Source organism: Genypterus blacodes, unplaced genomic scaffold (genome assembly GCF_046128005.1).
Source record: "Genypterus blacodes isolate CSIRO-AG114 ecotype Tasmania unplaced genomic scaffold, CSIRO-AGI_Gbla_v1 ptg000527l_1, whole genome shotgun sequence".
Classification (NCBI taxonomy): domain Eukaryota; kingdom Metazoa; phylum Chordata; class Actinopteri; order Ophidiiformes; family Ophidiidae; genus Genypterus; species Genypterus blacodes.
This window is the reverse complement of record NW_027467281.1, coordinates 50,343-76,936: the sequence shown is the minus strand read 5'-3', so window position 1 is coordinate 76,936 and position 26,594 is coordinate 50,343. Positions and strand designations below refer to the sequence as shown.

General features: G+C 44.9%; 2 protein-coding genes across 2 annotated transcripts; both read right to left on the bottom strand.

The window, feature by feature from the left end:
* Positions 1 to 281: 281 nt before the first annotated feature.
* Positions 282 to 11,372, bottom strand: LOC142990423 (myosin-7-like). The gene is made up of 37 exons (XM_076140208.1): positions 11,172 to 11,372; positions 10,938 to 11,081; positions 10,313 to 10,469; positions 10,196 to 10,223; positions 10,000 to 10,108; positions 9,727 to 9,819; positions 9,573 to 9,636; positions 9,344 to 9,442; positions 9,156 to 9,259; positions 8,938 to 9,076; positions 8,735 to 8,853; positions 8,504 to 8,653; positions 8,238 to 8,408; positions 7,840 to 8,149; positions 7,495 to 7,568; positions 7,112 to 7,317; positions 6,871 to 6,994; positions 6,408 to 6,544; positions 5,796 to 6,051; positions 5,467 to 5,709; positions 5,217 to 5,393; positions 4,989 to 5,134; positions 4,822 to 4,912; positions 4,331 to 4,720; positions 4,109 to 4,235; positions 3,906 to 4,024; positions 3,624 to 3,820; positions 3,311 to 3,494; positions 3,067 to 3,232; positions 2,858 to 2,982; positions 2,459 to 2,767; positions 2,001 to 2,204; positions 1,628 to 1,924; positions 1,118 to 1,222; positions 929 to 1,024; positions 689 to 823; positions 282 to 302 (listed from the first exon to the last, which is right to left on the bottom strand). The coding sequence occupies exons 1-37, from the start codon at positions 11,370 to 11,372 to the stop codon at positions 282 to 284; spliced, it is 5,817 nt and encodes a 1,938-aa protein (XP_075996323.1).
* Positions 11,373 to 14,990: 3,618 nt separating this feature from the next.
* On the bottom strand, positions 14,991 to 26,375 carry LOC142990424 (myosin-7-like). The gene is made up of 37 exons (XM_076140209.1): positions 26,175 to 26,375; positions 25,863 to 26,006; positions 25,618 to 25,774; positions 25,299 to 25,326; positions 24,924 to 25,029; positions 24,745 to 24,837; positions 24,515 to 24,578; positions 24,332 to 24,430; positions 24,052 to 24,155; positions 23,638 to 23,776; positions 23,420 to 23,538; positions 23,169 to 23,318; positions 22,878 to 23,048; positions 22,486 to 22,795; positions 22,256 to 22,323; positions 21,848 to 22,053; positions 21,619 to 21,742; positions 21,396 to 21,532; positions 21,047 to 21,302; positions 20,719 to 20,961; positions 20,464 to 20,640; positions 20,236 to 20,381; positions 20,067 to 20,157; positions 19,593 to 19,982; positions 19,318 to 19,444; positions 19,055 to 19,173; positions 18,663 to 18,859; positions 18,251 to 18,434; positions 17,998 to 18,163; positions 17,666 to 17,790; positions 17,216 to 17,524; positions 16,924 to 17,127; positions 16,507 to 16,803; positions 16,264 to 16,368; positions 16,063 to 16,158; positions 15,677 to 15,811; positions 14,991 to 15,011 (listed from the first exon to the last, which is right to left on the bottom strand). The coding sequence occupies exons 1-37, from the start codon at positions 26,373 to 26,375 to the stop codon at positions 14,991 to 14,993; spliced, it is 5,808 nt and encodes a 1,935-aa protein (XP_075996324.1).
* Between the last annotated feature and the right edge of the window lie 219 nt (positions 26,376 to 26,594).

The following is a 26,594-nucleotide window of genomic DNA, read 5'->3' as shown; positions in this document are numbered from 1 at the left end:
TAAAGTGTGATACAGCAGACAGCAGCATGACACATGTCAACAACATAGAGCAAGGATTCAGTGGTTTCTAACTGAATTTCATTGATTGATTGTACATGTAGATATTTGCCACGTTGACTCTTGAATGAATGCATTCACGTCTTTCCGGTGTAGGTTTCTGTTTTCCAGCATTGGAATGGAAAAGTCTGGAGACAGAGGTTTGAGATGCAGACTAGTTTTATTAGACTATGTTCAGACATGCATAGGATAGACACTCAGAGAGGAAACCTCATCAAAGAGCTTCACTCCTCATCCAGTCCTTTCTGAAACTAAACACAAAACAAAAAGAAAGACAAAGGTTTTCATGTAGATCAATCAGATATGCTGTTACACACCTGGCATCAACAGAACTAATGAGACTCATATCCTTGTATTGTTGCTCCTTTACCCCTTCACTGAAGTATTCATTCTGAATATACAAATAGGCTCTCTAGGAGGAGCCCGGAATCAAACCTGGAACCTTCCTGTCCCTAGACTACCGCTATACTGTCCTGAGCCATGCTGCCAATCAATCAATTCATTTGAGATTAATAAATCATGCACCTGTACTCAGTATGTATACGGAAACATATTCTGTATACCCTGCTTGATGTGTGACACAGTGTGGAGGTGTGTATTCTTGTGGATGTGGCGTTTTGTCTGTACCAACCTTTGATCCCACATCGCGGCTCTTGGCACGTAGCTTGTTGACCTGAGACTCAGCGATGTCGGCTCTCTCCTCAGCCTCATCCAGCTCATGTTGGAGCTTTCGAAACTTAGTCAGATGGTTGTTGGCTTGTTCCTCCTGTAGGATAAAGGGCATAAAGCTGATACAGTGTCCGAGTATATATACTGTATATATATATATGTAATGCGAGTATATTGACTACAGACGTGACGCAGTACTTACAGAGTCCTCAGCTGCTTTCTTATAGGATTTGACCTTCAACTGCAGCTTGTCCACCAGATCTTGGAGGCGTACCAGATTTTTACGGTCCTCCTCAGTCTATTTTCATTGAAAGAAGTCATGTGTTTAGATTCTTAAGTGTGCAATCCCTCACAATGTTAGTGAAATGCTTGGCTGCAGAGAGTCAGATACCTGATAGGTGAGCTCCTTGATGCGTCTCTCATATTTCCTTGTTCCCTTCACGGCTTCACTGGACTTTTTCTGTTCATTTTCCACCTCCTGTTCAAGTTCCTTCACCTGCAGCATGTTGACACAATCAGGTCACCTCTGAAGTCTCTACTGATCACTGCATGTTTCCTATCACTCCTTGCTTTCAATTAGGTGTGTTCACCTAATCAAGAGTCAGTCTGGCTGATCCTGACTGGCTTCTAATCTTGATCTTAAATTACTTTATGTTGCCTTTGAGTTGATTTCAATTCAGACTCTCTGGCAAGATCTCCCAGCTCCGACTTAGCCAACCAAAATGTCCAAGCAAAATGTTGAGGCCCACAGTGAGCGCTGTGGGATGTTTGCACGCTGTTTCAAAGTTAAAAACACGTCTGACATCCACGTGAACACAGATTTTGTGAATGAAATGAAAGGCGGCAATTTTGTTTTTCCTCCACACAAATGGAGAAGGTACCAGAACCGAACCCTACTCACCCTGGCCTCCAGCTTCTGCAGCTGCTTCTTCCCCCCCTTCAGAGCGATCTGCTCAGCTTCATCCAGACGGTGTTGCAGGTCTTTGATGGTTTGCTCCATGTTCTTCTTCATACGCTCCAGGTGAGCGCTGGTGTCCTGCTCTTTCTTCAGCTCCTCTGCCATCATGGCAGCATCAGTGATGGCCTTCTTGGCCTTCTCTTCAGCATTTCTACACTCCTGCACTGCCTCCTCTACCTCAGTTTGGAGCTGGGATGTATCAGCCTCCAGCTTCTTCTTCTGGTTTATCAGGCTGGTGTTCTGGACAAAGCAAAACCTCCCTCAGTGAAGTGAGAATAATCAGAGGATTGCAGCAAGTACAATCCCAGCATCTCACCTGTGAGTGCAGGAGCTGCACCCTCTCAGTCACATCCAGCAGCTCTTGTTCAGCAAGTTTGCGACCTCTCTCAGTTTGTTCCAGAGCAGATCTCAGTTCCTCCAGTTCAGCCTGAAGCAGGATGTTGCGTCTCTCCACTATAGCAATGTTCTCTTTGAGATCATCGTTGGCTCGAAGAGAGTCGTCAAGCTGGAGCTGACAGTCCTGGAAAATGTTTACATGTTTTAGATGTGAAGTTGCCAACAGAACAACATAATCAAACTGCATGCACATGTTCATGATCCAGTACTGTGTTTGCTTTGGACCACGGCCAAACCTTATTACACACAGATATAATACACACTAAGGGGAAGGTTCATGGAAATTAGTTAATCTTTTCAAATAATCCTGCTGATAGACAGACAGGCAAGAACAGGACCTCCATGAAGGAGCTCAAATATGTGAGTCATCCTTTTCACCTTCAGGTGAGCGTGGACAGACTTGAGCTGCTTCTGGGCCTCAGCTGCCTGCCTGTTGGCCTGGCTCAGCTGGATCTCCATCTCATTCAGGTCTCCCTCCATCTTCTTCTTCAGACGGAGGGCCTCAGTCCTGCTGCGAGTCTCTGCCTCCAGAGAGCTCTGCAGGGTGTCCACAATTCTCTGTTGGTTTCTCTTTGCCTGCTCCATCTCTTCCTCTTTCTCAGCCAGCTTTCGCTCCATGTCAGCCTTCACCTGGTTGAACTCCAGCTGGGCTCTGAGAATCTTCCCTTCCTCGTGTTCCAGTGAGGCCTGCAATGACAAATTGAAATGTGAGATCTGTCACTCTCCACTGATGGATGTTCAGTTGCCTGAGATCTGTCATCACAAGACCCAGGATACCTCTGCCTCCTCCAGAGCGGTTTGTATCTCAGCCTTCTCCAGCTCCAACTGTTTCCGAATCTTTTCAAGCTCATGAATACTTTTCCCTCCCTCTCCAATTTGCTCAGTGAGGTCAGCAATTTCCTCTGTGGGTCAAATAAAAAGTTAGAAATTAGACAGGTGGTCCTGACAGATTTTCCAGTATAAGATTAAGCTGGAGTTCCTTTTACCCTGTAGGTTCTTGTTCTCTCTCTTCATGGTCTCCAGATGGTCCAGAGACTCTTCATAAGAGTTCTTCAGTTTGAAGAGCTCAGTGCTCAGAGCTCTGGCCTCCTTCTGGGAGCTCTCCAGCTCACACTGAGACTCCTCATACTTCTGCTTCCATTCTGCCAAGACCTAAGATATGAAGCCCTAACAGTTATTTGACATTCTTCATCAGACAGAACAAAGGACCAAGTGTTACTGTAGTTGTACCCTATCAAAGTTTCTTTGCTTCTTGTCCAGGGCAGCAGCAGCAGCATTGGACCTCTCCACATCCACCATGAGATCTTCAATCTCGTTCTGCAGTCTGTGCTTGGTTTTCTCCAGAGAGGAACATTTAGCATTCACGGCTTCCACAGCCTCCTCAGCATCCTGCAGACGCTGAGCCAGCTTCTTCCTGAGCATGAACAATAAGGGACTCTGCAGTCATACTGATCTAATATCTCTTTACACTGACTTCATATTTTAGCTGAATGTGTTTGTTGACTAAAGTCAAGTGTTGCTGTCTTCTATCTCCTGGACTCACTTGGCCTCCTCCAGTTCCTCGGTCCTCTGGATGGCATCAGTTTCGTACTTGGTTCTCCACTGAGCCACCTCAGAGTTTGCCTTGGACATGCTGCGCTGCAGTTCAGCCTTGGCCTCCTGCTCCTCCTCGTACTGCTCCCTGAGCAGGTCGCAGTCATGACGAGAAGACTGGACTGCATGAGCTAATGCGTTCTTGGCCTGAAATCAAAGCAAACCTTGGTGCTTCTCTGGTACCAACACCTCATCTGTCTCAGATTCCTTCTCTTTATTTTGGGGGTTCTACCTTGACTTCCTCCTCCAGTTGCCTTTTCAAATCTTCAAGTTGTTGGGTGTAGGATTGTTTTCCTCTGGTGAGTTGAGACACCAGGGAATCCTTTTCCTCAATCTGCCTTGAATATTCACCTGATTCAATGCCATAAATATTCTTTTAGAAACACCCTGATATGTGTTGTTATGAAGTGTTTGTGTTCATTAGTGTTTGTGTACCATTCTCAGTTTGAAGCTTTGCTCTCTGCATGGTGAAGTCATTGATGGTCCGCTGTCCCTCTTCAGCCTTTGCTTTATATTCAGTCATCTGGTCTTCCAGAGTCCTGCACATTTTCTCCAAATTAGTCTGAAAACAGAACACGATGATCAATTCTTTACAGTTACACCACAAATACATCAAAGTTTCATCTAGTAATCTGTTTGACTGAAACTACAGCTGACCTTGGACTTGACGATATGCTCCATATTGGAGACCACATCATCCAGTTCCAGCCTGAGCTCGCTCTTCTCCTTCTCCAGTTTCTGCTTGACTCTCTGGAGGTTGTCGATCTGCTCCCCCAGGTCAGCCACACTGTCGGCTTGTTTCTTCCTGAGCGTGGCGGCTGTGGACTCGTGCTGCAAAGTGGCCTCTTCAAGGTCTCTGCGGATCTTCTGGAACTCGGCCTCCCTCTTCTTGTTCATCTCGATCTGAGCAGATGTTGCTCCTCCTGCCTCCTCCAGCCTCTCGCTGATCTCCTCCAGCTCTCTAGCCAGGTCTGCTCTCTGCTTCTCCACCCTAGCTCGAGCAGCTCGCTCAGCCTCCAGCTCCTCCTCCAGCTCCTCTATGCGGGCCTTTACAAAAACACAAGTACAAAATGATGTCATATGTTGAGGCCTTATCCATATGAAATATATATGATCATACTAATTGAGCTTATTATTGCTTTTATTACCTGCAACTCCTTCAGTTTCTTCTGGAGCTGGGCACTCAGCGCCTGTTCGTCCTCTATTCTGCCATTAAGTTGGCTGATTTCAAAGTCTTTCCTGTAGGTTAAACATTTGTTTAAATTGAAATGTGAAATAAAGTGTCATTTATATTTACACCAAGTTGTATTTTTACTTCTTCAGCCTCTCTTCGAGCTGCTGCTTGTCATTTTCCAGATCCATGACGCTCTCTTGGGCTAATTTCAAGTCTCCCTCCAGCTTCCTCTTTGCTCTCTCCAGATCCATACGAATTTTCTTTTCTTGCTCCAGAGATCCTTCAAGCTGCAGTGGAAGATGATTACAGTCTTTGACTTCAACTTGTCCACAGTTTTCCACAAGCATGTTCATCATATATTCGACTTACATCATCGACTTGCTGCTCCAGCTTAGACTTGGCTTTGGTCAGAGTGTTGACTTTGTCTTCTTCACTCTGCAGGTCATCCAGCGTTTGCTGATGAGCTTCCTGTAAGGCTTTCTTTTCCTTTGTCAGCTTGGCGATGATTTCATCCAAAGCAGCCATCTCCTCCACCAGGTTCTTCACCTATGGCACAAAGACATGTTTAATCCAGGACTTAATAGAATAGATTCTGTTTGGATGTAGGTTCATCTATCACCTTGTTCTCTGTAGCATGCTTCTCCTTCTCCACTTTGGCCAGAGTGAGCTCCAAGTCATCAATGTCCTTCTTTAACTCTGAGCACTCATCCTCCAGCTTCCTCTTCTTGGCGGTCAGCTCTGCGTTCATCTCCTCCTCATCCTCCAGTCTTTCTGTCAGCTCTTTCATCTTTGACTCCAGCTGAATCTTGTTCTTGATCAGCCCCTCACATCGTTCCTCAGCATCACAGAGATTATCTTGCTCCTGTTAGGATTGCAGATAAACTGTTTGATGCACAAACTGAGTTTGGTTCTAAATTCCTTTGAAATGCAGAAGTATTGTTAACTTACAGATTGGACTTGGAGCTGCAGGTCGTTCTTCTCTTGGAGAAGCGACACCATTTTCTCTTCTAGTTCCTTCCTACGGGCTTCAGACTTTGCATAGGCCTCCTTCAGCTTCAGGAATTCTTCCTTCATGTTGGCCATCTCCTTCTCTGTCTCCGCTGACTTGAGCAGAGGTTTAATCTTGAAGTACATCTTCATCCAGGGCCAATTCTTGACCCCCATGAAGGCTCTGATGTTCCACTGGATCACCAGTAGAGCATCTCTGTGGACATTGATTCATGACTATGAAGCTGTTTTGGTCATCAAATCAGTGATAATTATACAACAATTTAACAAACACTATGTTGGGTAACAAACTGTCTCTCTCTCTTATCTGTGCCGTTGCTTTCAAAAAATATCCTGCTTCATCTTTTCTATCCCTACAGTTAAATGGCTATAGTTTTAACAACACTTTGTTCCATGCATTTTGTAGCCAAACACCTCTTGAATGTGGTCTCTTTGTGTTCTATCTTCTGCTGGATGTGCCAGTGGTTCTGCTCCAAGCTCCCTCCTGAAGACTTCTGCACTGTTTTACTCTTAATACCAAGCATCCCACTCCTAACGTCAGACAGTGCTTACCTCCGTTCAACAATCTTCTGGAATTCAATTCTTGCCAGGAGTCCTCTGGATCTTGCCTGCAGCCTGGTGATGATTAGAGCTAATCGATCATCTCGCATCTCCTCCAGCAAGCCCAGCAGCCCAGCTTTAAAGAAGACCTAAAATATATGCACAGACAAGAAAAATAGCAATATATGTGCTTAAGCACTCAGACCGGTCTGTGTGACACAAGGTTCTGGCATTTCAGTGAAAATGTTTGTGCAGATGTTTCAACTGTGAACTGAAATGTTTTGAAACAAGTGGTGTGAAGTGATGTGTGTGTGCTGTGAAGATTTACATTTGAGTGGTGTTGGAGATTTTACAACTGAGAAATTGCAGTCGAACAGCGAGCAAAGTTGTAAAATATAAATCACAAATTCCGGACACTCTCATGCTGCTCTGTTTCCAAGTTCAAATGTTCATCAGTCACTCCGGTGTCACAGACCTTGGTATGCCCCAGTTTGTACTGGTTATGGTCAAGGTCCAGAGAGCCCAGAAGTTTTTCTGCTGCTTTCTTGTTATCGATGAACTGTCCATCAGGGATGGCACTCGGGTTCAAAATGCGGTATCTTTAAAGATGAAAATGGAGGATAATTTCAGTTTTCCAGATATAAAATACCAATTGAACGACATCACCAACATTGCTTTATCTATCCTTAATGTTGTACTTTCTATCTGACAGGCACCTCTGTTTGAAGTCCCCGTAGAGGATCCTGTTAGGAAAGCCCTTCCTGCAGATCCTGATGCCCTCCAGCACACCGTTACAGCGTAGCTGGTGCATCACCAGAGGATTCTCCATGGCCCCAGGAGTCTTGGTCTCATTGGGGATGAGGCAGCGTACAAAGTGAGGGTGAGTGGACCTCAGGTTGGTCATCAACTTGTTCAGGTTCTCCTATCATTTAGTGAACACCACAGAGGAGAGAATACGAAGCCATCAGTCCACTGCCAGCTATGGAGCACGGTACCACGCTCTCTTCTCCACTCCAGGCCGGCTCGCCAATTTCATAGTAATTGTTCTTTTCTTCAGAAGGTGAACTGAGCTCATTTAGTGCAAACTGTGAGATCTTACCCTGTGTAGAGCAGATACAGTTTGGAAGGAGGAGCCTTTCTTCTTGCTTCCACCTTTGCCCTTTGTCTCTTGAGCTAAATCAAATATAACAAATATATAAACATTGTTATACTGTATGTACAGCACAGTCACTCAGTAATAAATAAGTTTAATGAGGAGTGGTGACCTAGAATATGAACACCTCTGCTCCTGTAGGTCCTTCCACACCTCTTTCTTGTGTTACAATTTGCATGTGGCCCCACCAACATACGTGATCATAGTCTAACTGGAATATGTGCTGCATTAATCACCACTTGATTTTTGTTAGAACAAATCTTACAGACCTGGTCCATTTTGAATACAAACCTGCGTCAGATCCTGCATAATTAGCAAAGAGCAAAGACAGCAGCTTGAGATTTGACTTCTGGTAAAGTCCAACCACAGTCTCATTCAGAGGATCCTTGTTCTTCACCAGCCAGTTGTTTATATTGTAATCAACAATTCCAGCGTAGTGACCCAGAGCAAAATGAGCCTCTGGTCTTCCTTTGACGATTCTGGGCTTCTGGAAGTTGTTGGATTTGCCCAGGTGGTTGTCATAGAGTTTGGCTTTGAAGGTGGTATCATCAGCTTTGGGGAACATGCACTCCTCTTCAAGGATGGACATGATGCCCATGGGCTGAGGAGGCACAAACACACCAAGGTTTGGGAGGAAACGCATCTTTATTTATCTCTAACCCTCTATAACCCACTGTTTAATGTCTCACCTTTTCAATCAGGTCAATACAGGCCTGCAGATCCATACCAAAGTCTATGAAGGTCCATTCAATGCCCTCTTTCTTGTACTCTTCCTGCTCCAGCACAAACATGTGGTGGTTGAAGAACTGTTGCAGTTTTTCATTGGTGAAGTTGATGCAGAGCTGCTCAAAGGTGTTGAACTGGATGGTAAACATGAGACAGCAGTTTGGTCGTCACATCAGAGATAGTTTGGTAGTTTTATCAAGAAATTGATTGAGACCAAGTCAGAGCTCACGTCAAAGATCTCAAATCCAGCGATGTCTAGCACACCGATGAAGTACTGACGAGGCTGCTTGGTGTCCAGTGATTGGTTGATTCTCACGACCATCCAGAGGAACATCTTCTCATACACTGACTTAGACAGTGCACTCACTGCGTAGTACACCTAACAAAGGAATGGAGACAACCTAGTAAAACCTTTCTAGACTTAATGTTGGATCTGAACACGAGTTGTATTTCTCCTCACCTGGGCGACATTCTGTCCCTTGGTGACCCACTCGTTTCCCACTTTGACCCTCGGGTGGAGGAGACCTTTGATGAGGTCAGCAGAGTTCAGGCCCATCAGATACGCAACTTTGTCGACATCTGTGGAGAAAATGACTTCATGACTCTCGTGTTTCCTAAGCAGTGTTGGCTGTAGATCATTGGCTATATATAGTGACCTCTGACCTTCAGTGCCGTCGGCCTCGGCCTGCTCCTCTCGCTGCTTCTGCTTGAACTTCATGTTGCCGTAGTGCATGACGGCTCCGACTAGCTTGTAAATGCTGTTCTTCTCCTCTTGAGTAAAGCCAAGCACATCATAGGCTTCCTGGATGAGATGTCATGTGATCAATGAATGTCTTTAAACCTTTAATTTAGCATTGACTGTGATTAAAGAGTCGGCTCACATCAGTGGCCATCAGCTCTTCAGAATCATTGATTGATGTGACCTTCGTCTCTCCTTGAGAAATGAAGGCGTAGTCGTAGGGGTTGTTGGTAATGAGCATCATGTCTAAGGAACAATTTAAAAACTGTTAATATGTTTAAGTTTACAGCGACCGTTTCTCACCAGAAACCTAGAAATTGTATTTCTCACCCAGAAGCTCTGGCTTCTGCTGAGACAGGATCTGGTAGAAGATGTGGTAATCCCTCTCAGCTTTGAGCTGGTAGGTCACACGAGACTTTTCCAGAAGGTCTATGAGAGAGGCCACACACACATGGAAACAGTCAAGTATCATTCAGTAAAAAGGACAAACTTCCTACAAGCAGCTGATCACATCTGAATGTGATTGTGGTTCAAGTAGATCATCATTAGTTCTACTTACAAGTCTCAATATCAGCAGACGCCAGCTTTCCTCTGTTATCAAAATGAATCCTGATGAATTTACCCTGAGAGGAAAAGTTGTATTTATTAGTTACTTTAGTTTGACTCTGGGTCCATTCAGGGTGTCAAGCAACCACACACACACACACACTCACAAATCTGGAGGAGTTGTCGTTCCTGATGGTCTTGGCGTTCCCAAAGGCCTCCAGAGCCGGGTTGGCCTGGATGATCTGATCCTCCAGGGTCCCCTGTTTGTGTCAAAACACACAACTTCAGCTCCAGACAAGTCAAACACACAGGTGCCACATTTACACACACTCAGTCCTGCCATGAGGACGTAAACATCTGGTTCCACCAAGTCCATGTGGCCCCATGTGTGATCCCAGTATGAGCTGTCTGCCCAACAGCTGAATGTTTGTATTACAAACCTTCTTCTCATTGGCTGCTTCTTTCTTCCCACTTGGAACAGCAGCGATGCTGGCAAAATACTGGATGACTCTCTTGGTGTTGACCGTCTTTCCAGCACCGGATTCTCCACTGAATGGATGAGACAACAGAACGTTTAGACCCAAACTAAATATTCTCCAGTACTGTCCAGGTGTTTGTGGTTGCTCTGTAACTCACGTGATCAGGATTGACTGGTTCTCTCTGTCTGCAGAGGAAAAGGTACGAGTGTGAGAAAGGAGGCTTGATGGAAGCTGAAACATTTGATCAGGATGAAGGATAGAGTCTGCTGTTTACCTGTCAGCATGTACTGGTAGGCGTTATCAGAGATGGAGAAGATGTGGGGAGGAGCTTCACTCCTCTTCTTTCCTCTGTAGGCCTCCACCACTTCCTGGTTGTAGACTGGCAGCGCCTTGTAGGGGTTGACGGTCACACAGAAGAGTCCAGAGTAGGTCTGAGACAGAGACACATTTTGGGAGACAAAACAGGTGATTAGAGAAGGACATCATGTGTTCTTGAGTCACACTGAGGCGACACAGATCCTCAGTGTGATCATACAAGTGCATCGCCACATTGGTTCATTTCTTTTTGCGAGGTATTTACTAACATTGATGATGTCAAAGCTGTGGCTCAGATCATTTAGATGAAGTGCTGCTGATATGAAGCAGAACTTCACTTTACAGGTCACTCACTTTAAACTGGCTGCACTTCTATGCTCTGCTAAAGGCTTCACAGACTCTCTCTCTCTCTCCACCAGGGGGCATCAGCATCATGCAAGAGGCATTAAGCCTCTGCAGCCAAAGCTTCTGCCTGGTCTCTCTCTCTCTCTCTCTCTCTCTCTCTCTCTCTCTCTCTCTCTCTGTCTCTGCCCTTTCCTTATAGCCTATAGAGTGTGTATGAGTGAAGGTGTGTGAGCTCTCACATAGATCATCCAGGCTGCGTAACGCTCTTTGAGGTTAAACAGCACAGCGGGCTCATGGAGGAAGGTGAACATCGCCATGTCTTCAATTTTATCAAACTTGGGCGGGTTCTGAGGGTGGACATCACACTCCTTCACCGTCACCGTCTAGGAAACAGCACAGACGTATTCCACACAGTGAGCAGAAACATTTGTGCTGAGGGATGGAAGGAGACTAAACCCCGCCTCTGTCTGCACCTTTCCAAATTCAGTGTCAGCGGTGACTTTGTCTCCGTCTCTGCTGGTGACGGAGGCCTTCACGTACTCCACCTCGGCGTCAGGGACAAAACATTCCTTCTTCATGTCAAAGGGCCGAGTCTGAGCCTCCAGACGCTCCCTGTCCGACTTCCTCAGGAAGGAAGCGGCCAGCCCAAACTCTCTCATGGCAGCGTCCCCCATGTTTCAACCTGTTCAGGATTCACATTACAGATCAGCCAATCACATCAAAGTAAGGATGGAATCAAAGAACGAGATTAAACTTTAAGCTTTCTGCACGTAAAACTTGTGACCCAGAATTGTAGCAGGAGAAACAGCAAAGACAAACTTGTGGTCGTCCAGTGCATTCAGACTCCACACATCTGTAGGATTTACATCACCATAGAAACCATCTCACACACTGACCACCACTACACCTGAGACTCTGATGAAAGCACAGTAAAAGCGTTTAGTTCTTTACCTCGGGCCGCTGCTCTGTGCAGGAGATGAGTGTCTGTCAGTGTCTGAGGGCAGAACATGTATGACTTTATGACTTCATGACTTTATAGCAGAGAGATAAACACTGGAGTTTAGAGTTAACCTATAGATATGAGAGGTTCCCTTCTGGATGAGTGGTACATAATGAATGAGTGATGTTAGTGTGTTCTTACCTTTGCCTGTGGGCCTGAGCTGAGGGCAGTAATGAGCCCAGCAGCCATTCCTCCTTTAATAAAGACTTTATCAGCCAAATATGGGGATGGATTTGGAGAAATGCTGCACATTAAAAGGCCGTCTCTTTATTGGGCAGAACACAAGGCTGCTATTTGTTGCTTTCACCTTGTGACAAACAAGGCGAGGACAGTGTGTGACAGAGGGGAGGGGAGGGGCTGAGACCGGCTGAGAGTCTGGACAGTTACAATCAAACTAAAGATCAAATATGCTTTATTATCCTTATCCATCAGTGTAATGTTCAGCAGCTCAAAGTGCGGACATGAAGTCATAGGAATAAAATGAAAGTGAGAGTTAAGAATAAATTAACAGAGAATAATAAGCAAATTAAAAAAGGAACAAACCAATAATCATAAATAAATAAATAAATAACCAATCATAGTCAGAGTTGTGATCTGTGCTGTTTTAACCCTTAGATGCCTCACATGACACAGACACAAGTCGATCTGAACATGATGTCGCTTATAAGCAGAACAATAACAAACACACACAAACACATGAAAGGAGCCAAAAAAGTTACATTTGCATTATGCTGATCTCCAAAATATCACAATTAGGTGAAGCAGAGGCTGAAATCAACAGGATGGGTTTGTGTCCATGAGTCTGAATCCAAACCCAAAGCCGGACAAACTGATGGATGAAACACAAACAGTCCAAAGCTCTGCCTTTCACTTTGTGATTAGAACATTCCTGATGAAAACGCTAAGGTTCAGTAGAGGTCAGTCATGTGACAGGTGTGAGACAGAGAAGAGTTGCAGCTGTCGCAGTGTTCGTTAAGGTCAGCCGCTCTAGAGTATGGCTCAGTGCTGCGCCCGGCGAGGTGTCGTCATGGCATTGTTCCCTTTCCTTTGGCCTTGAGGACAAAGATAACCCTGTGAAATTCTTGTGGGTCTGTCTCGGGGATCGAGGAGGCGTTTGAGGACAGTGGCGTTCAGATTTGTGGTGCGGATGAGAGCAAACAGGTGCACGGCGCGGAAAATACGCCAAGCATCAGTTTCTATTCCATTACAGAACGGTATCATTTGTCCAATATTATCTACTCAAAGGAGACCGACATCTGATAACCATCCACTAGCTGCTGATGAACTCTTTTCCAGTTTACATTTGAATCCTCATTTCATGCGTTTGGGTTCCAAACATAAAATGTAAAGGAGTAGACAACGTTTTCTTGTTTTGAGTTACCTTTGTCAGCGTTTGGCCTGAGAGACGCGTTAATACGTTATTTCCTCATTTGCATATTGGGGAAGTGAGTAATGGGAGTCAGTTGATGAATCAGTTTATCTAAACTGAGTTCTGATCCGATCTCTCAGTCGTGCAGGTGGTTTGTGACTCAGACAGATGGAGACACAGACCCCCTCTCCTCAAGTGCCAAGGGATGTGAAGGAATCCGATTGCCTTCCTCCGGTAATAACGTGATAAGTTGACATTAATTAGCAACATACATGTGAGACGCTGATGCAGGAGAGAACTAGTGACTTCTGCTCTGCAAGAACGTTTAAGAACGTTCCTTTGTTTTGCTCCAAAGAACCAGGAACATTTGCAAAGAAAAGACTCCCGTTGCTTCCTCAAAATACAGTTTAGTTTGCCAGCAACATTTAGGCAGGAGCAAGATGCCTCCTGCCCACATGTTCTCTAGCCTTCCCGATCTCTGTGACGCTCAAACTCTTAGTGACTCAACTCCTTTAGCTGAAGGGTTAAGGAATTTTCCTGAGCTGATTTTGATTTCCCATGCAGTGTTTCTTAATTCCCATCTGTCAGCATCCCGGTGAGAATCAGCTGCTCCCTTGACATGGTTTGGTCCTGTCTCACTGTAGGAGGCGTAACCACACTCCTCTTAGCGACGGCCTATTATTGGAGACTCAGTTCTTACTTGATGGAAACAACAAGTGGTGTCCCCTTGATGTATTGCCGTCTGTGGCGTCTGCCAGTTATTATTAAAGCATTCCAAACAGCACTGACCTGACTGATGTTAAGATTTGCTCAAAGGTCATGAAGGGTCACAGGAACACAAACCAAGTGAGGCTTCATGAGACACCATGTAATTTATCCCTGATGGTATAATCTCTCTGCACAGATCCAAAACCTTAGAAGGACGAAGCCACGCCGGGTCCAGGGTCTGTGCCAGGAGAGTCCACTTTATATACAGCGCTCCTGCTGGTGCCACTGCTCCTTCTGCTGATGCTCTAACATGGTGAGTTCTGCTTCACACTTCCACCTCCATGTTCTCACTTATTCTTAGTCTCTCATCATTAGTTACTATACCAAAGGTTTGATCATCCGTAAACATGCAGCTGGTGCAGGTGGAGTGTGTTCTTTAGGTTCCACTGAGTTGTGGTGCAGCGAACTTTGTGTTTCCCTCACTTACCGCAGGTTGTTCTTGTTCTTCATGGATGATTTCATAGTTTTTCCATTATCAGCTTTGATAAACCAGGAGAGCTTAACAACATCTGGGTCCAATCTGGAGCTATTTCCATGTTTGTACATCTTGGGTCAGAATGGAAGGAATGAACGTTTGAATGGGTTTTATAATTCCCCTCAAACATTAAAATGGATCAAATCGGACCCCAATGGTCCACAAGACTGACTTGTTTTATTTATTTATTTATTTATGTATTTATTTATTTGAGGTATTAAGCCCAACAGAGTATATTTTTATGTTCTTATGTTTACCACCTACAAAGGTGTACTGTCAAAGTTGTGTACTTTACCTCGTAGTTGTGAATGAGTGTGTGTGTGTGTGTGTGTGTGTGTGTGTGTGTGTGTGTGTGTGTGTGTGTGTGTTACTTAGCCCTTTAATAGTTTTCTTAAAGCGACCCTGTAAAATGTAAACGATCCACCTGAACCCTCAGTGATCTCCATGTGTGATGAGATGTGTATCGATGCTGAATCCTGAGGGTTTCATGGTTGGACTGGTTAGAATGCAGCAGATCCACAGTGTGGAGGTAAAGGGTTAAACATGCCTGAGGTTTGGAACAAAGGACCACGCTGCACGTCAGTTTGAATGCACTTTGCTTTATTCCACAGAGTTACTCTGGAGGCACAGGGACCGAAGCCCGGGGGGTCTCAAAGGTCACATGAGGTCATCTGTGAGTTTCACTCCTCATCAAGCCCTTTCTGCAATGAGCAATGAGAGCAGAGAAAGAGACGATTTAGTGTAGGAAGAAGGACGGGAGCCATGTTTAAACTGACACAGCAGGAAATGTAACATTCACAGGTCTGTAGGCATTTGAAAGGACCTGATGGATTCTGTGCATTGTTACAATGAAACCAATGTTGCTTTGATTGAGTTCATATTTCAAGATCAGTTTTACAAAACTGACAATTACTGACATGTGGACCCTGTATGTACATTTATCACTAACCTAGCTATGCTAAGCTACATGCTGCTGTTACAGTGGCACATTTAGTAATATTGATTGTAATATTGATTGATATTAATATTTATTTTAATATGTCTATTTTCTTCATTGCACAGGTCTGAACCAACTACATTACAAATGTTTGTATTCTGGAATGTCTTAGAATTTGATTTGTATGTAAAAGTAAAAGTGCCATCCTACATTAATGATCAATCAGGAGCAGACCGTGGCTGTGAGGTCGTTTGTCCCTGTGACTGAATCTTCACTCTAACATTTATGTGGTGTTGCACTAATTCAGACGATTAAAACCACAACTAATCCCCCTTCAAAATAAAACTCTCTCTGGTCTCTGGTCTCCGGTCTTTTGCATTATGAGTGAAACAGCTGTTAAATGACAATGACAGCAGAGGAGGTCCTGACCTTTGACCCCACGTCGCGGCTCTTGGCCCGGAGCTTGTTGACCTGAGACTCGGCGATGTCGGCTCTCTCCTCAGCTTCGTCCAGCTCGTGCTGCAGCTTTCTGAACTTGCCCAGGTGAGTGTTGGCCTGTTCCTCCTACCAACGCACAGAGCTCAACATTAAACCTCTGCTGGTTTCCACCCAGCCACTTTGTGACCAATGACTCAACATTGTGAGAGGAAAAACAAAATGGCAGTAAATCTAGGTAATTGGAAATGGGCGTGGCCTAAATGGCTGGATGCTTTCTGCTGGAAACCTGGTGTACATACACATGAAGTGTGGTTGTGATATTCCTGAAGGTCTGACCTTCAGTCAAATGAGGTGAAAGGACTGAGATCAGAACTTACAGCCTCCTCAGCAGATCGCTTGTAGGCTTTGACCTTCAGCTGCAGCTTGTCCACCAGATCCTGCAGACGGGCCACATTCTTCCGATCCTCTTCAGTCTGGAAATAAAGAGATTTCAGAGTTCAGGTTGAAGGATTGGAAACGGTCCTTCTTGTCATTTCAGAAACCTGGTCCCCTCTTCTGATCTGAGTTGGATCAATCACCTGGTACGTGAGCTCCTTGATGCGTCTCTCATATTTACGCATTCCCTTCACTGCATCGCCGCTCTTCCTCTGCTCCGACTCCACTTCAGTTTCCAGCTCCCTCACCTTAAACATGACAAGGTTTTTTGTCAATCGACAGAACCACAAATCAGAAGAAGGTCAGAACATCAAGGGCCTGAGCTCTGACTGAGATGTTGTACAAGTTTAAAGGTCAGATTCATCGTCAAGACAATGTTCTCTTACCCTGGCCTCCAGCTTCTGCACCTGCTTCTTCCCCCCCTTCATGGCGATCTGCTCAGCTTCATCCAGACGGTGTTGCAGGTCTTTGATGGTTTGCTCCATGTTCTTCTTCATACGCTCCAGGTGAGCGCTGGTGTCCTGCTCTTTCTTCAGCTCCTCTGCCATCATGGCAGCATCAGTGATGGCCTTCTTGGCCTTCTCTTCAGCATTTCTACACTCCTGCACTGCCTCCTCTACCTCAGTTTGGAGCTGGGATGCATCAACCTCAAGTTTCTTCTTCTGGTTTATCAGGCTGGTGTTCTATATATTTGCAAATTTAGCAGAGAGGAGAATCACGTCATCAATTTCACAGGTTTCAGTATAGACGACTATTGTGACCCTGGTCGTCCCATGAATGGAGATATGGACGATGCATCTCACCTGTGAGTGCAGGAGCTGCACCCTCTCAGTCACATCCAGCAGCTCTTGCTCAGCAAGTTTGCGACCTCTCTCAGTTTGTTCCAGAGCAGATCTCAGTTCCTCCAGTTCAGCCTGAAGCAGGTTGTTGCGTCTCTCCACTATAGCGATGTTCTCTTTGAGATCATCGTTGGAGCGGACAGAGTCGTCAAGCTGGAGTTGACAGTCCTGGAGAAAAGCAGAGCGTCTCATTGTTAAGCTGCTGTCATGACAACAGATTAAAGTTATGCTATGAAAAATAATCCCTCATCTCTACCTTCAGGTGAGCGTGGACAGACTTGAGCTGCTTCTGGGCCTCAGCTGCCTGCCTGTTGGCCTGGCTCAGCTGGATCTCCATCTCGTTCAGGTCTCCCTCCATCTTCTTCTTCAGACGGAGGGCTTCATTCCTGCTGCGGCACTCTGCTTCCAGAGCGCTCTGCAGGGTGTCGACGGTCCTCTGCAGGTTCCTCTTGGACTGCTCCATCTCCTCATCCTTCTCAGCTAGTTTACGCTCAATTTCAGCTTTAACTTGATTGAACTCTAGCTGGGCTCTCAGAATCTTCCCCTCTTCATGCTCCAAGGAGGCCTGGTAAGTCAAGTGTATATAATGCTCAAGGTGCTTTATAAGTACAAAAACAGACTGGTCCAGACCAGCCCACATAGATCATCTAATATAGTATAGCCCATATGTCATGTCAACAAAGTTTGTGTCATCAAAGGTGTGTACCTCAGCTTCCTCAAGAGCTGATTGGATCTCACTCTTCTCCTGTTCCAGTTGTTTCCTCATCTTCTCCAGTTCGTGAATACTCTTTCCTCCCTCTCCAAGTTGCTCAGTGAGGTCAGAAATCTCCTCTGTCAAAGGTCCAGACACATTTACATGGAAGGATACAGTATGTGTCAGAAAGGTGTCAAGCTGGCAACATCTGTATTTCCTTTAGTGAGTGTAGATCAGTACGGCCCATATAAGGGTGTGGTGTCAGGAGGAATATATCTAGCTGTGCCATCCAGTGGCAGATATGTGAATGACCTACTGGCCGTCCCCTGACATAAGGATCTTACCCTGTAGGTTCTTGTTCTCTCTCTTCATGGTCTCCAGATGGTCCAGAGACTCTTCATAAGAGTTCTTCAGTTTGAAGAGCTCAGTGCTCAGAGCTCGGGCCTCCTTCTGGGAGCTCTCCAGCTCACACTGAGACTCCTCATACTTCTGCTTCCACTCAGACAAAATCTAGAGCAGACAGAGAGCAGATCAGCCTGTCAGTACATTTATGTGAACACTAGACTCTCATCCTCTTTACAAATATACTTAGTCCACCTTATCAAAGTTTCTTTGCCTCTTGTCCAGGGCAGCAGCAGCAGCATTGGACCTCTCCACATCCACCATGAGATCTTCAATCTCATTCTGCAGTCTGTGCTTGGTTTTCTCCAGAGAGGAACATTTAGCATTCACGGCTTCCACAGCCTCCTCAGCATCCTGCAGACGCAGAGCCAGCTTCTTCCTGAACAAATCAGTCATTCAAATCATGTCACATGACTGCTCACATGCTTGATGTAAAGATGAAGTCATGAATGTGACCAGTCTGAAAAGTCGCTGAGTCATCTAACAGACAAACTTTTTGTTCGTCTTACATTTTAGAAGGAACATAACACAAACAAAAAGCTGATCTGACAGACGAAGAAATGAAACTAAGTGGGTTGTGAGATAAACAGGATCTTGAACTTCTTACTTGGCCTCCTCCAGTTCCTCGGTCCTCTGGATGGCATCAGTTTCGTACTTGGTTCTCCACTGAGCCACCTCAGAGTTTGCCTTGGACATGCTGCGCTGCAGTTCAGCCTTGGCCTCCTGCTCCTCCTCGTACTGCTCCCTGAGCAGGTCGCAGTCATGACGAGAAGACTGGACTGCATGAGCCAGGGCACTCTTTGCCTGTTAGAAAAGATTGGATCAGTCTTACACAAACGGTCAATGTTGCTTTGTTTCAGTAAAAAGCCTGGACAGGCGAGCCAACAGATCAATCATATGGGGATAGTCACCAATCACAACTTATCCAAGTGGTAATTTCATACTCAAGTACCAGTAGAACACATTGAGTTCGGGGGCTGGAGTGAGAATGTTCCTCACCTTTGTCTCTTCTTCCAGCTGCCTTTTCAGGTCTTCTAACTGTTGTGTATATGACATTTTGCCTCTTGTCAGTTGTGACACCAGAGAATCTTTCTCCTCCAGCTGCCTTGAGAACTCACCTGATGTTGAGCAAATACAGAGAGTCAAGTTCAGTGTCCCACACAAACAAGAACTTAACTTCTAGAAGAACATTTCCTTTATTTTGCAAATGAGAACTGCTGACTTTATCACAAAATAAATTGAGACATGCAGCAAAATTTTACCATTTTCAGTTTGAAGCTTTGCTTTTTGCATATTGAAGTCATTGATGCAGCGTTGGGCCTCCTCAAATTTACTCTTGTATTCATTCATCTGATCTTCTAAAGACCTGCATGTCTTCTCCATATTTGTCTGAAATGAAATGCACAGCATTAAAGAAACAGAAGAATGTACTTTGTCCTGTAATCTTCTAGTCAAACTAATGATGAGCATTGCTGTAGTCATAGCTATTGTATCAAAAATACAAACACAAGTTAAAGTGTTGACCACTGAATCCAACCTTTGTCTTCACGATATGCTCCATGTTGGAGACCACATCATCCAGTTCCAGCCTGAGCTCGCTCTTCTCCTTCTCCAGTTTCTGCTTGACTCTCTGGAGGTTGTCGATTTGCTCCCCCAGGTCAGCCACACTGTCAGCTTGTTTCTTCCTGAGCGTGGCGGCTGTGGACTCGTGCTGCAAAGTGGCCTCTTCAAGGTCTCTGCGGAGCTTCTGGAACTCGGCCTCCCTCTTCTTGTTCATCTCGATCTGAGCAGATGTTGCTCCTCCTGCCTCCTCCAGCCTCTCGCTGATCTCCTCCAGCTCTCTAGCCAGGTCTGCTCTCTGCTTCTCCACCTTAGCTCGAGCAGCTCGCTCGGCCTCCAGCTCCTCCTCCAGCTCCTCTATGCGGGCCTTTGATTTGTAGATTAGTCCAATTAAAGTTTATGTTTGAGGTTTCTACCAAGCTGGAGCCATTACACATGAATCACACCTTACCTGAAGTTCTTTAATCTTCTTTTGAAGCTGAATGCTCATTGCCTGTTCGTCTTCTATTTTATTATTGAGCTGACTGAGCTCAAAGTCTTTCCTGTAGTGGAACCATCACTGTTAGAACTAATGCTCACATGGAAACACAAACAGTACAGGCATAGAATGTTGAGCTTACTTCTTCATATGCTCTTCAAGTTGCTGCTTGTCATTCTCTAGGTCCATTAGACTCTCCTGGGTCAACTTTAAGTCTCCCTCCAGCTTCCTCTTCGCTCTCTCCAGATCCATTCGAACCTTTTTCTCTTGTTCCAGAGATCCTTCAAGCTGAACAAAATGGCATCACAAACATATGACCTCCATAAATGCATTCTCATTTGACTGCGACTACATGAATTTCCTAACTTACATCATCGACTTGCTGCTCCAGCTTAGACTTGGCTTTGGTCAGAGTGTTGACTTTGTCTTCTTCACTCTGCAGGTCATCCAGCGTTTGCTGATGAGCTTCCTGTAAGGCTTTCTTTTCCTTTGTCAGCTTGGTGATGATTTCATCCAAAGCAGCCATCTCCTCCACCAGGTTCTTCACCTACAAAATTTAAATTAAGTTTATAAACATGCTGCTCAAAAGAATGAGAACAGGAAGTAGCAGTTGAAGTTGTCATACCTTGTTCTCTGTAGCATGCTTCTCCTTCTCCACTTTGGCCAGAGTGAGCTCCAAGTCATCAATGTCCTTCTTTAACTCTGAGCACTCATCCTCCAGCTTCCTCTTCTTGGCGGTCAGCTCTGCGTTCATCTCCTCCTCATCCTCCAGTCTTTCTGTCAGCTCTTTGGCTTTTGCCTCCATCTGTATCTTGTTTTTGATCAGCCCCTCACATCGTTCCTCAGCATCACAGAGATTATCTTGCTCCTAATTGGATATGTTCATTAAGTTAATGAGCATGAAAGCGGTTGAATCGCTGTTCTGCCATCAAGAATGCTGTAATTTAACTTACAGCCTGGACTTGGAGCTGCAGGTCGTTCTTCTCTTGGAGAAGTGACACCATTTTCTCTTCTAGTTCCTTCCTACGGGCTTCAGACTTTGCATAGGCCTCCTTCAGCTTCAGGAATTCTTCCTTCATGTTGGCCATCTCCTTCTCTGCCTCAGCAGATCTCAGCAGAGGTTTAATCTTGAAGAACAACTTCATCCAGGGCCAATTCTTGACCCCCATGAAGGCTCTGATGTTCCACTGGATCACCAGGAGTGCATCCCTGTTGAAGATAAATCGAAGGTACTTACTGCTGCCACCGATGGTAAAACATACATTGTCGTTAATACGTTTTATTTGGATCATTTCCTCTGACCTTCGTTCAACAATCTTCTGGAATTCCACCCTTGCCAGTAGACCTCTTGATCTAGCTTGGATTCCAGTGATGATGAGTGACAGCCGGTCATCCCTCATCTCCTCCAGTTGACCCAGGAGACCAGCTTTGAAGAAGACCTTTAGGAGATATGAGCATTCTGTTTATCTCAACCAGCTGCTAAGTAAATACTGAACACACTCAGGTTCACTTGTGTATCATTTACCTTGGTATGACCGAACTTGTACTGATTGTGATCGATGTCCAGAGAGCCAAGGAGCTTTTCACCTCCTTTCTTGCTGTCAATGAACTGACCATCAGGGATGGCAGCAGGGTTCAGGATACGATACCTGAAGACAGAGAACGATACATCAAATTACATTCAACTTTTCTTTTGATGTTTTAGGTAATCTTGTATGCGTGTACTATATGTTTTGAACTTTTTGTAAGAATACCTCTGTTTGAAGTCCCCGTAGAGGATCCTGTTAGGAAAGCCCTTCCTGCAGATCCTGATGCCCTCCAGCACACCGTTACAGCGTAGCTGGTGCATCACCAGAGGATTCTCCATGGCCCCAGGAGTCTTGGTCTCATTGGGGATGAGGCAGCGTACAAAGTGAGGGTGAGTGGACCTCAGGTTGGTCATCAGCTTGTTCAGGTTCTCCTGTGGAAGAAACGAGGACCTGAGAGTTAAGACCCCAGTTTTCTTATACAAAAGACAAAATAACTGGTCATTGAACACATCCTAGAGCAAGGATGCACATAGCTTAGTCCTTCAAAGTCTTTTGAGGTTTTTACATCTTTTAGACTCCCGGCTGTGATAGGACCAACTCTCCAATCAGACAGATTCTTGTGTGTTTACTCACCCTGTGGAGCGCAGATACAGTCTGGAAGGATGAACCCTTCTTTTTTGCTCCTTTACCCTTTCCAGAGTCTGCAAATGAATCAATGCATCAATACTATATCCACAACAGACAAATACATAAATTGAATGGAAATAAGCAGTGTGCCACAAAGCCTTCTTCATCTATCGTGTGTACAATTTGACAATACAATGAGACTGGAGGGTTAGGAGCTCCCTTCATTCATGTCTTACCTGAGTCAGCTCCTGAATAATTAACGAACAGGAAAGACAGCAGCTTGAGATTTGACTTCTGGTAAAGTCCAACCACAGTCTCATTCAGAGGATCCTTGTTCTTTACCAGCCAGTTGTTGATATTGTAATCAACAATTCCAGCGTAGTGACCCAGAGCAAAATGAGCCTCTGGTCTTCCTTTGACGATTCTGGGCTTCTGGAAGTTGTTGGATTTGCCCAGGTGGTTGTCATAGAGTTTGGCTTTGAAGGTGGTATCATCAGCTTTGGGGAACATGCACTCCTCTTCAAGGATGGACATGATGCCCATGGGCTGAGGAGGCACAAACACACCAAGGTTTGGGAGGAAAAGCATCTTTACTTATCTCCCTACAACTCACTGTTCAATGTCTCACCTTTTCAATCAGGTCAATACAGGCCTGCAGATCCATACCAAAGTCTATGAAGGTCCATTCAATGCCCTCTTTCTTGTACTCTTCCTGCTCCAGCACAAACATGTGGTGGTTGAAGAACTGTTGCAGTTTTTCATTGGTGAAGTTGATGCAGAGCTGCTCAAAGGTGTTGTACTGGAAAGTAACATGAACGTAACATGAGACAGCAGTTTGATCATCACATCATAGATTGTTTATTTATCCTATTAAAAAATGTACGGTATATCTTCAACAAGTCAACAAGTCAGAGCTCACGTCAAAGATCTCGAATCCAGCGATGTCCAGCACACCGATGAAGTACTGACGAGGCTGCTTGGTGTCCAGTGATTGGTTGATTCTCACGACCATCCACAGGAACATCTTCTCATACACTGACTTAGACAGTGCACCGATGGCATAGTTCACCTAGCAGGAAACAGAAACATGAATGTTATAGATTCATTGGCCACATGCAGAGTCGTCTTGGTCAATTTTTTCTGTAATTTGAAGTCCAGGTTTGGTCTAACCTGCTGGACATTCTGTCCCTTGGTGACCCACTCATTTCCCACTTTGACTCTCGGGTGGCAGAGACCTTTGATGAGGTCAGCCGAGTTCAGGCCCATCAGATACGCAACTTTGTCAGCATCTGAGAAAGTAAGTGTAAAACAGTTTTCACTTATTCCCTGAATCTGGACACATTTCGTACACGCGGAATATTGTGTTTCATGTTTCTGTTCTTGCTGACCTTCAGTTCCGTCGGCCTCGGCCTGCTCTTCACGCTGTTTCTGCTTAAACCTCATGTTACCGTAGTGCATGATGGCACCTGTCAGCTTGTAAATGCCGTTCTTCTCTTCCGGAGTGAAGCCCAGCACATCGAAGGCGTCCTGAAGGAAGGACAAGAGGTACAATTACAAAACAGGAAGTCATCCACTATGACACGTGAAAGAATATTAAGGCTCTATACAGCAAAGAGTGGTAGGAAAGATATGTTGATGCAAAAATGTATTTTTATTTCCGCATAAATGTGTTTAATTTATAATAGTCCAATTCAACTTGCAAGACTTTTTTAATTGACTCCTGAGAGATTACTCTATAAACATGGTAAAATAACCAAAAGTAAGCAGGACTCTAAAGATGAGATGATGGTGGATCCACTCACATCAGTGGCCATCAGCTCCTCAGCATCATTGATGGATGCGACAGTTGTCTCTCCTTGGGAGATGAAGCCGTAGTCGTAGGGGTTGTTGGTGATAAGCAGCATCTCTAAAAACATAACAGTGTGTATAATGGATTAACATGATGTCACTGAGTTGTGGGTCTGTTTTGCTTTGATTGGACACAACATGAGCGTGTGACAGAAACTCATGCATTAATGTCAAATTTTTTGGCAGCAACGGTCCCTAGAATCCCTAGAAACTAGTAGTTGTTGATGGATTTACCGAGCAGCTCAGGTTTCTTTTGAGACAGAATCTGGTAAAAGATGTGGTAATCTCTCTCATTCTTAAGCTGGAAGGTGACACGGGACTTCTCCAACAGATCTGTACAAGTCACAGAAGAAGAACATTTGTAGGATAAAGTTTGTTTAGTTAACCACACAAACTGAGAGAGAACTCACTGCTTACATGTCTCAATATCAGCTGATGCCAACTTCCCACTGGCAGCAAAGTGAATGCGGATGAATTTACCCTGAAAAACAAAATCAATTCATTTATCTTTGATGTTTAGTTTGCATTTCAATCTCAATTTCAAAATGTGTTTCACTTTCAGTTTAGTCTTGTTGTTATTATAATTTTTTGTTGAAGATGATAATGTTGCTTTGTTAGAAATGTATTTTAAGATGTTTCAGGCTCACAAATCTGGAGGAGTTGTCGTTCCTGATGGTCTTGGCATTCCCAAAGGCCTCCAGAGCCGGGTTAGCCTGGATGATTTGATCCTCCAGGGTCCCCTGAAAAACCAGGCAGAGTGGAACATTTCCTCAAACAGATGGACACTAAAGAAAACGGTCCAATCATCTCATTCTGTCTTTCCCACCTTTTTCTCTGAGCCTTCCTTCTTCCCACCTCCGGCGGCGGCGATGCTGGCAAAGTACTGGATGACTCTCTTAGTGTTAACTGTTTTCCCAGCACCAGATTCTCCACTGAGGGCAACATTTGTATCAATCAGTCATGAACTCATCGTCATGTATTACAATACAAATGTGCACAATCATAAGCATTCATTCTCTAAAGACCGGAGAAGGATCTCCATGTGAACTGCACTTTTTGTGACTGATCTGAAAGAATGCTTTATTAGATTACATTTAAAATGTTTTCTTGTTGGAAACTGTTGATTTTAAGGTCCAATGCAAAAACCGAACACACATATTAGAATCAAACCAAGCAGTTAGTGATTGACTGAAGAACTCACGTGATGAGGATGGACTGATTTTCTCTGTCTGAAATAGAGAACAAAGGCTCATCTTCACCTTCATGTTGCACGAGTCTGATTTACATAACAAACATTTATCATTCATCTGAACACTTGTCTGCACTGTTTGGCTTAAACGTTTACTCGCCATACTCTGAGCACTATATTCCAAATCCACCTCTCCTTCTTTCTCTCTCTCTGTCTGTCTCTCTCTCTCTCAGCCGCTGCTCCTTGATATGTAAATTGCCGACTATGGAGAGCTGAGAGAGTTCTAACTAACGTGTACTGATCAGATGAAGTTCAAGTGAAGCTGCGTTACCTGTCAGCATGTACTGGTAGGCGTTATCAGAGATGGAGAAGATGTGGGGAGGAGCTTCACTCCTCTTCTTTCCTCTGTAAGCCACCACCACTTCCTGGTCGTAGACTGGCAGCCACTTGTAGGGGTTGACGGTCACACAGAAGAGTCCAGAGTAGGTCTGAGACAGAGACATATTTAAGGATTAGAACACAATGGTCAGATAATGTCCACATCAGAAGGTTGAGTCTTTACTGTGGAGCTCTCACATAGATCATCCACGCTGCGTAACGCTCTTTGAGGTTAAACAGCACAGCGGGCTCATGGAGGAAGGTGAACATCGCCATGTCTTCAATTTTATCAAACTTTGGCGGGTTCTGAGGGTGGACATCACACTCCTTCACCGTCACCGTCTGCAATGACAAACAGTGAGCAAGTTCAGATGTAAAATAACTGGAGTATCACTTTGAATGATAAAAAAAATCTAGAAAACGAAAGGAAGATGCAAACATTAACAACAACAGAACATTTATAACAATCTTTCTACTATTGCAACAAATCGTTCCGGAGTATTTCCCCACCTTCCCCTTTTCAGTCTGAGCGGTGACTTTATCTCCGTCTCTGCTGGTGATGGAGGCCTTCACGTACTCCTCGTCTGTGTCGGGAACAAAGCATTCCTTCTTCATGTCAAAGGGCCGAGTCTGAGCCTCCAGACGCTCCCTGTCCGACTTCCTCAGGTACGAAGCTGCTCGCCCGAACTCTCTCATGGCAGCGTCCCCCATGATCGCCTTGTCTGCACAAAAATAACACACGCTTACTTTTTAGCTCAAACTCAGAAGTTACACAGTGAGCCAGACCCAAGACCAGGATGTCCCCAGAGTCCAGACCCAAGACCAGGATGTCCCCAGAGTCCACACCCAAGATGTCACCCGAGTCCAGACCCAAGACCAGGACTGTCCCCAGGGTTTCTCCACTTATTTGTCATACTTGGGGAAGTTATG

Bases quoted from the DNA above. Each gene is read 5' to 3' on its own strand.
- LOC142990423 (XM_076140208.1), bottom strand. From the start codon at position 11,372: ATGGGGGACGCTGCCATGAGAGAGTTTGGGCTGGCCGCTTCCTTCCTG. The intron at 7,569-7,839 runs GTTTGTATTCAA...TATTTGATTTAG, and splicing joins TTATGCAGGATCTGACGCAG to CTCAAGAGACAAAGGGCAAA. The intron at 5,135-5,216 runs GTAAGTCGAATA...CTTCCACTGCAG, and splicing joins TGGAGCAGCAAGTCGATGAT to CTTGAAGGATCTCTGGAGCA.
- LOC142990424 (XM_076140209.1), bottom strand. From the start codon at position 26,375: ATGGGGGACGCTGCCATGAGAGAGTTCGGGCGAGCAGCTTCGTACCTG. The intron at 26,007-26,174 runs GTGGGGAAATAC...TTGTCATTGCAG, and splicing joins CTCAGACTGAAAAGGGGAAG to ACGGTGACGGTGAAGGAGTG. The intron at 23,049-23,168 runs GTGAGCTCTGAC...GTTACTTTCCAG, and splicing joins CTGGATTCGAGATCTTTGAC to TACAACACCTTTGAGCAGCT.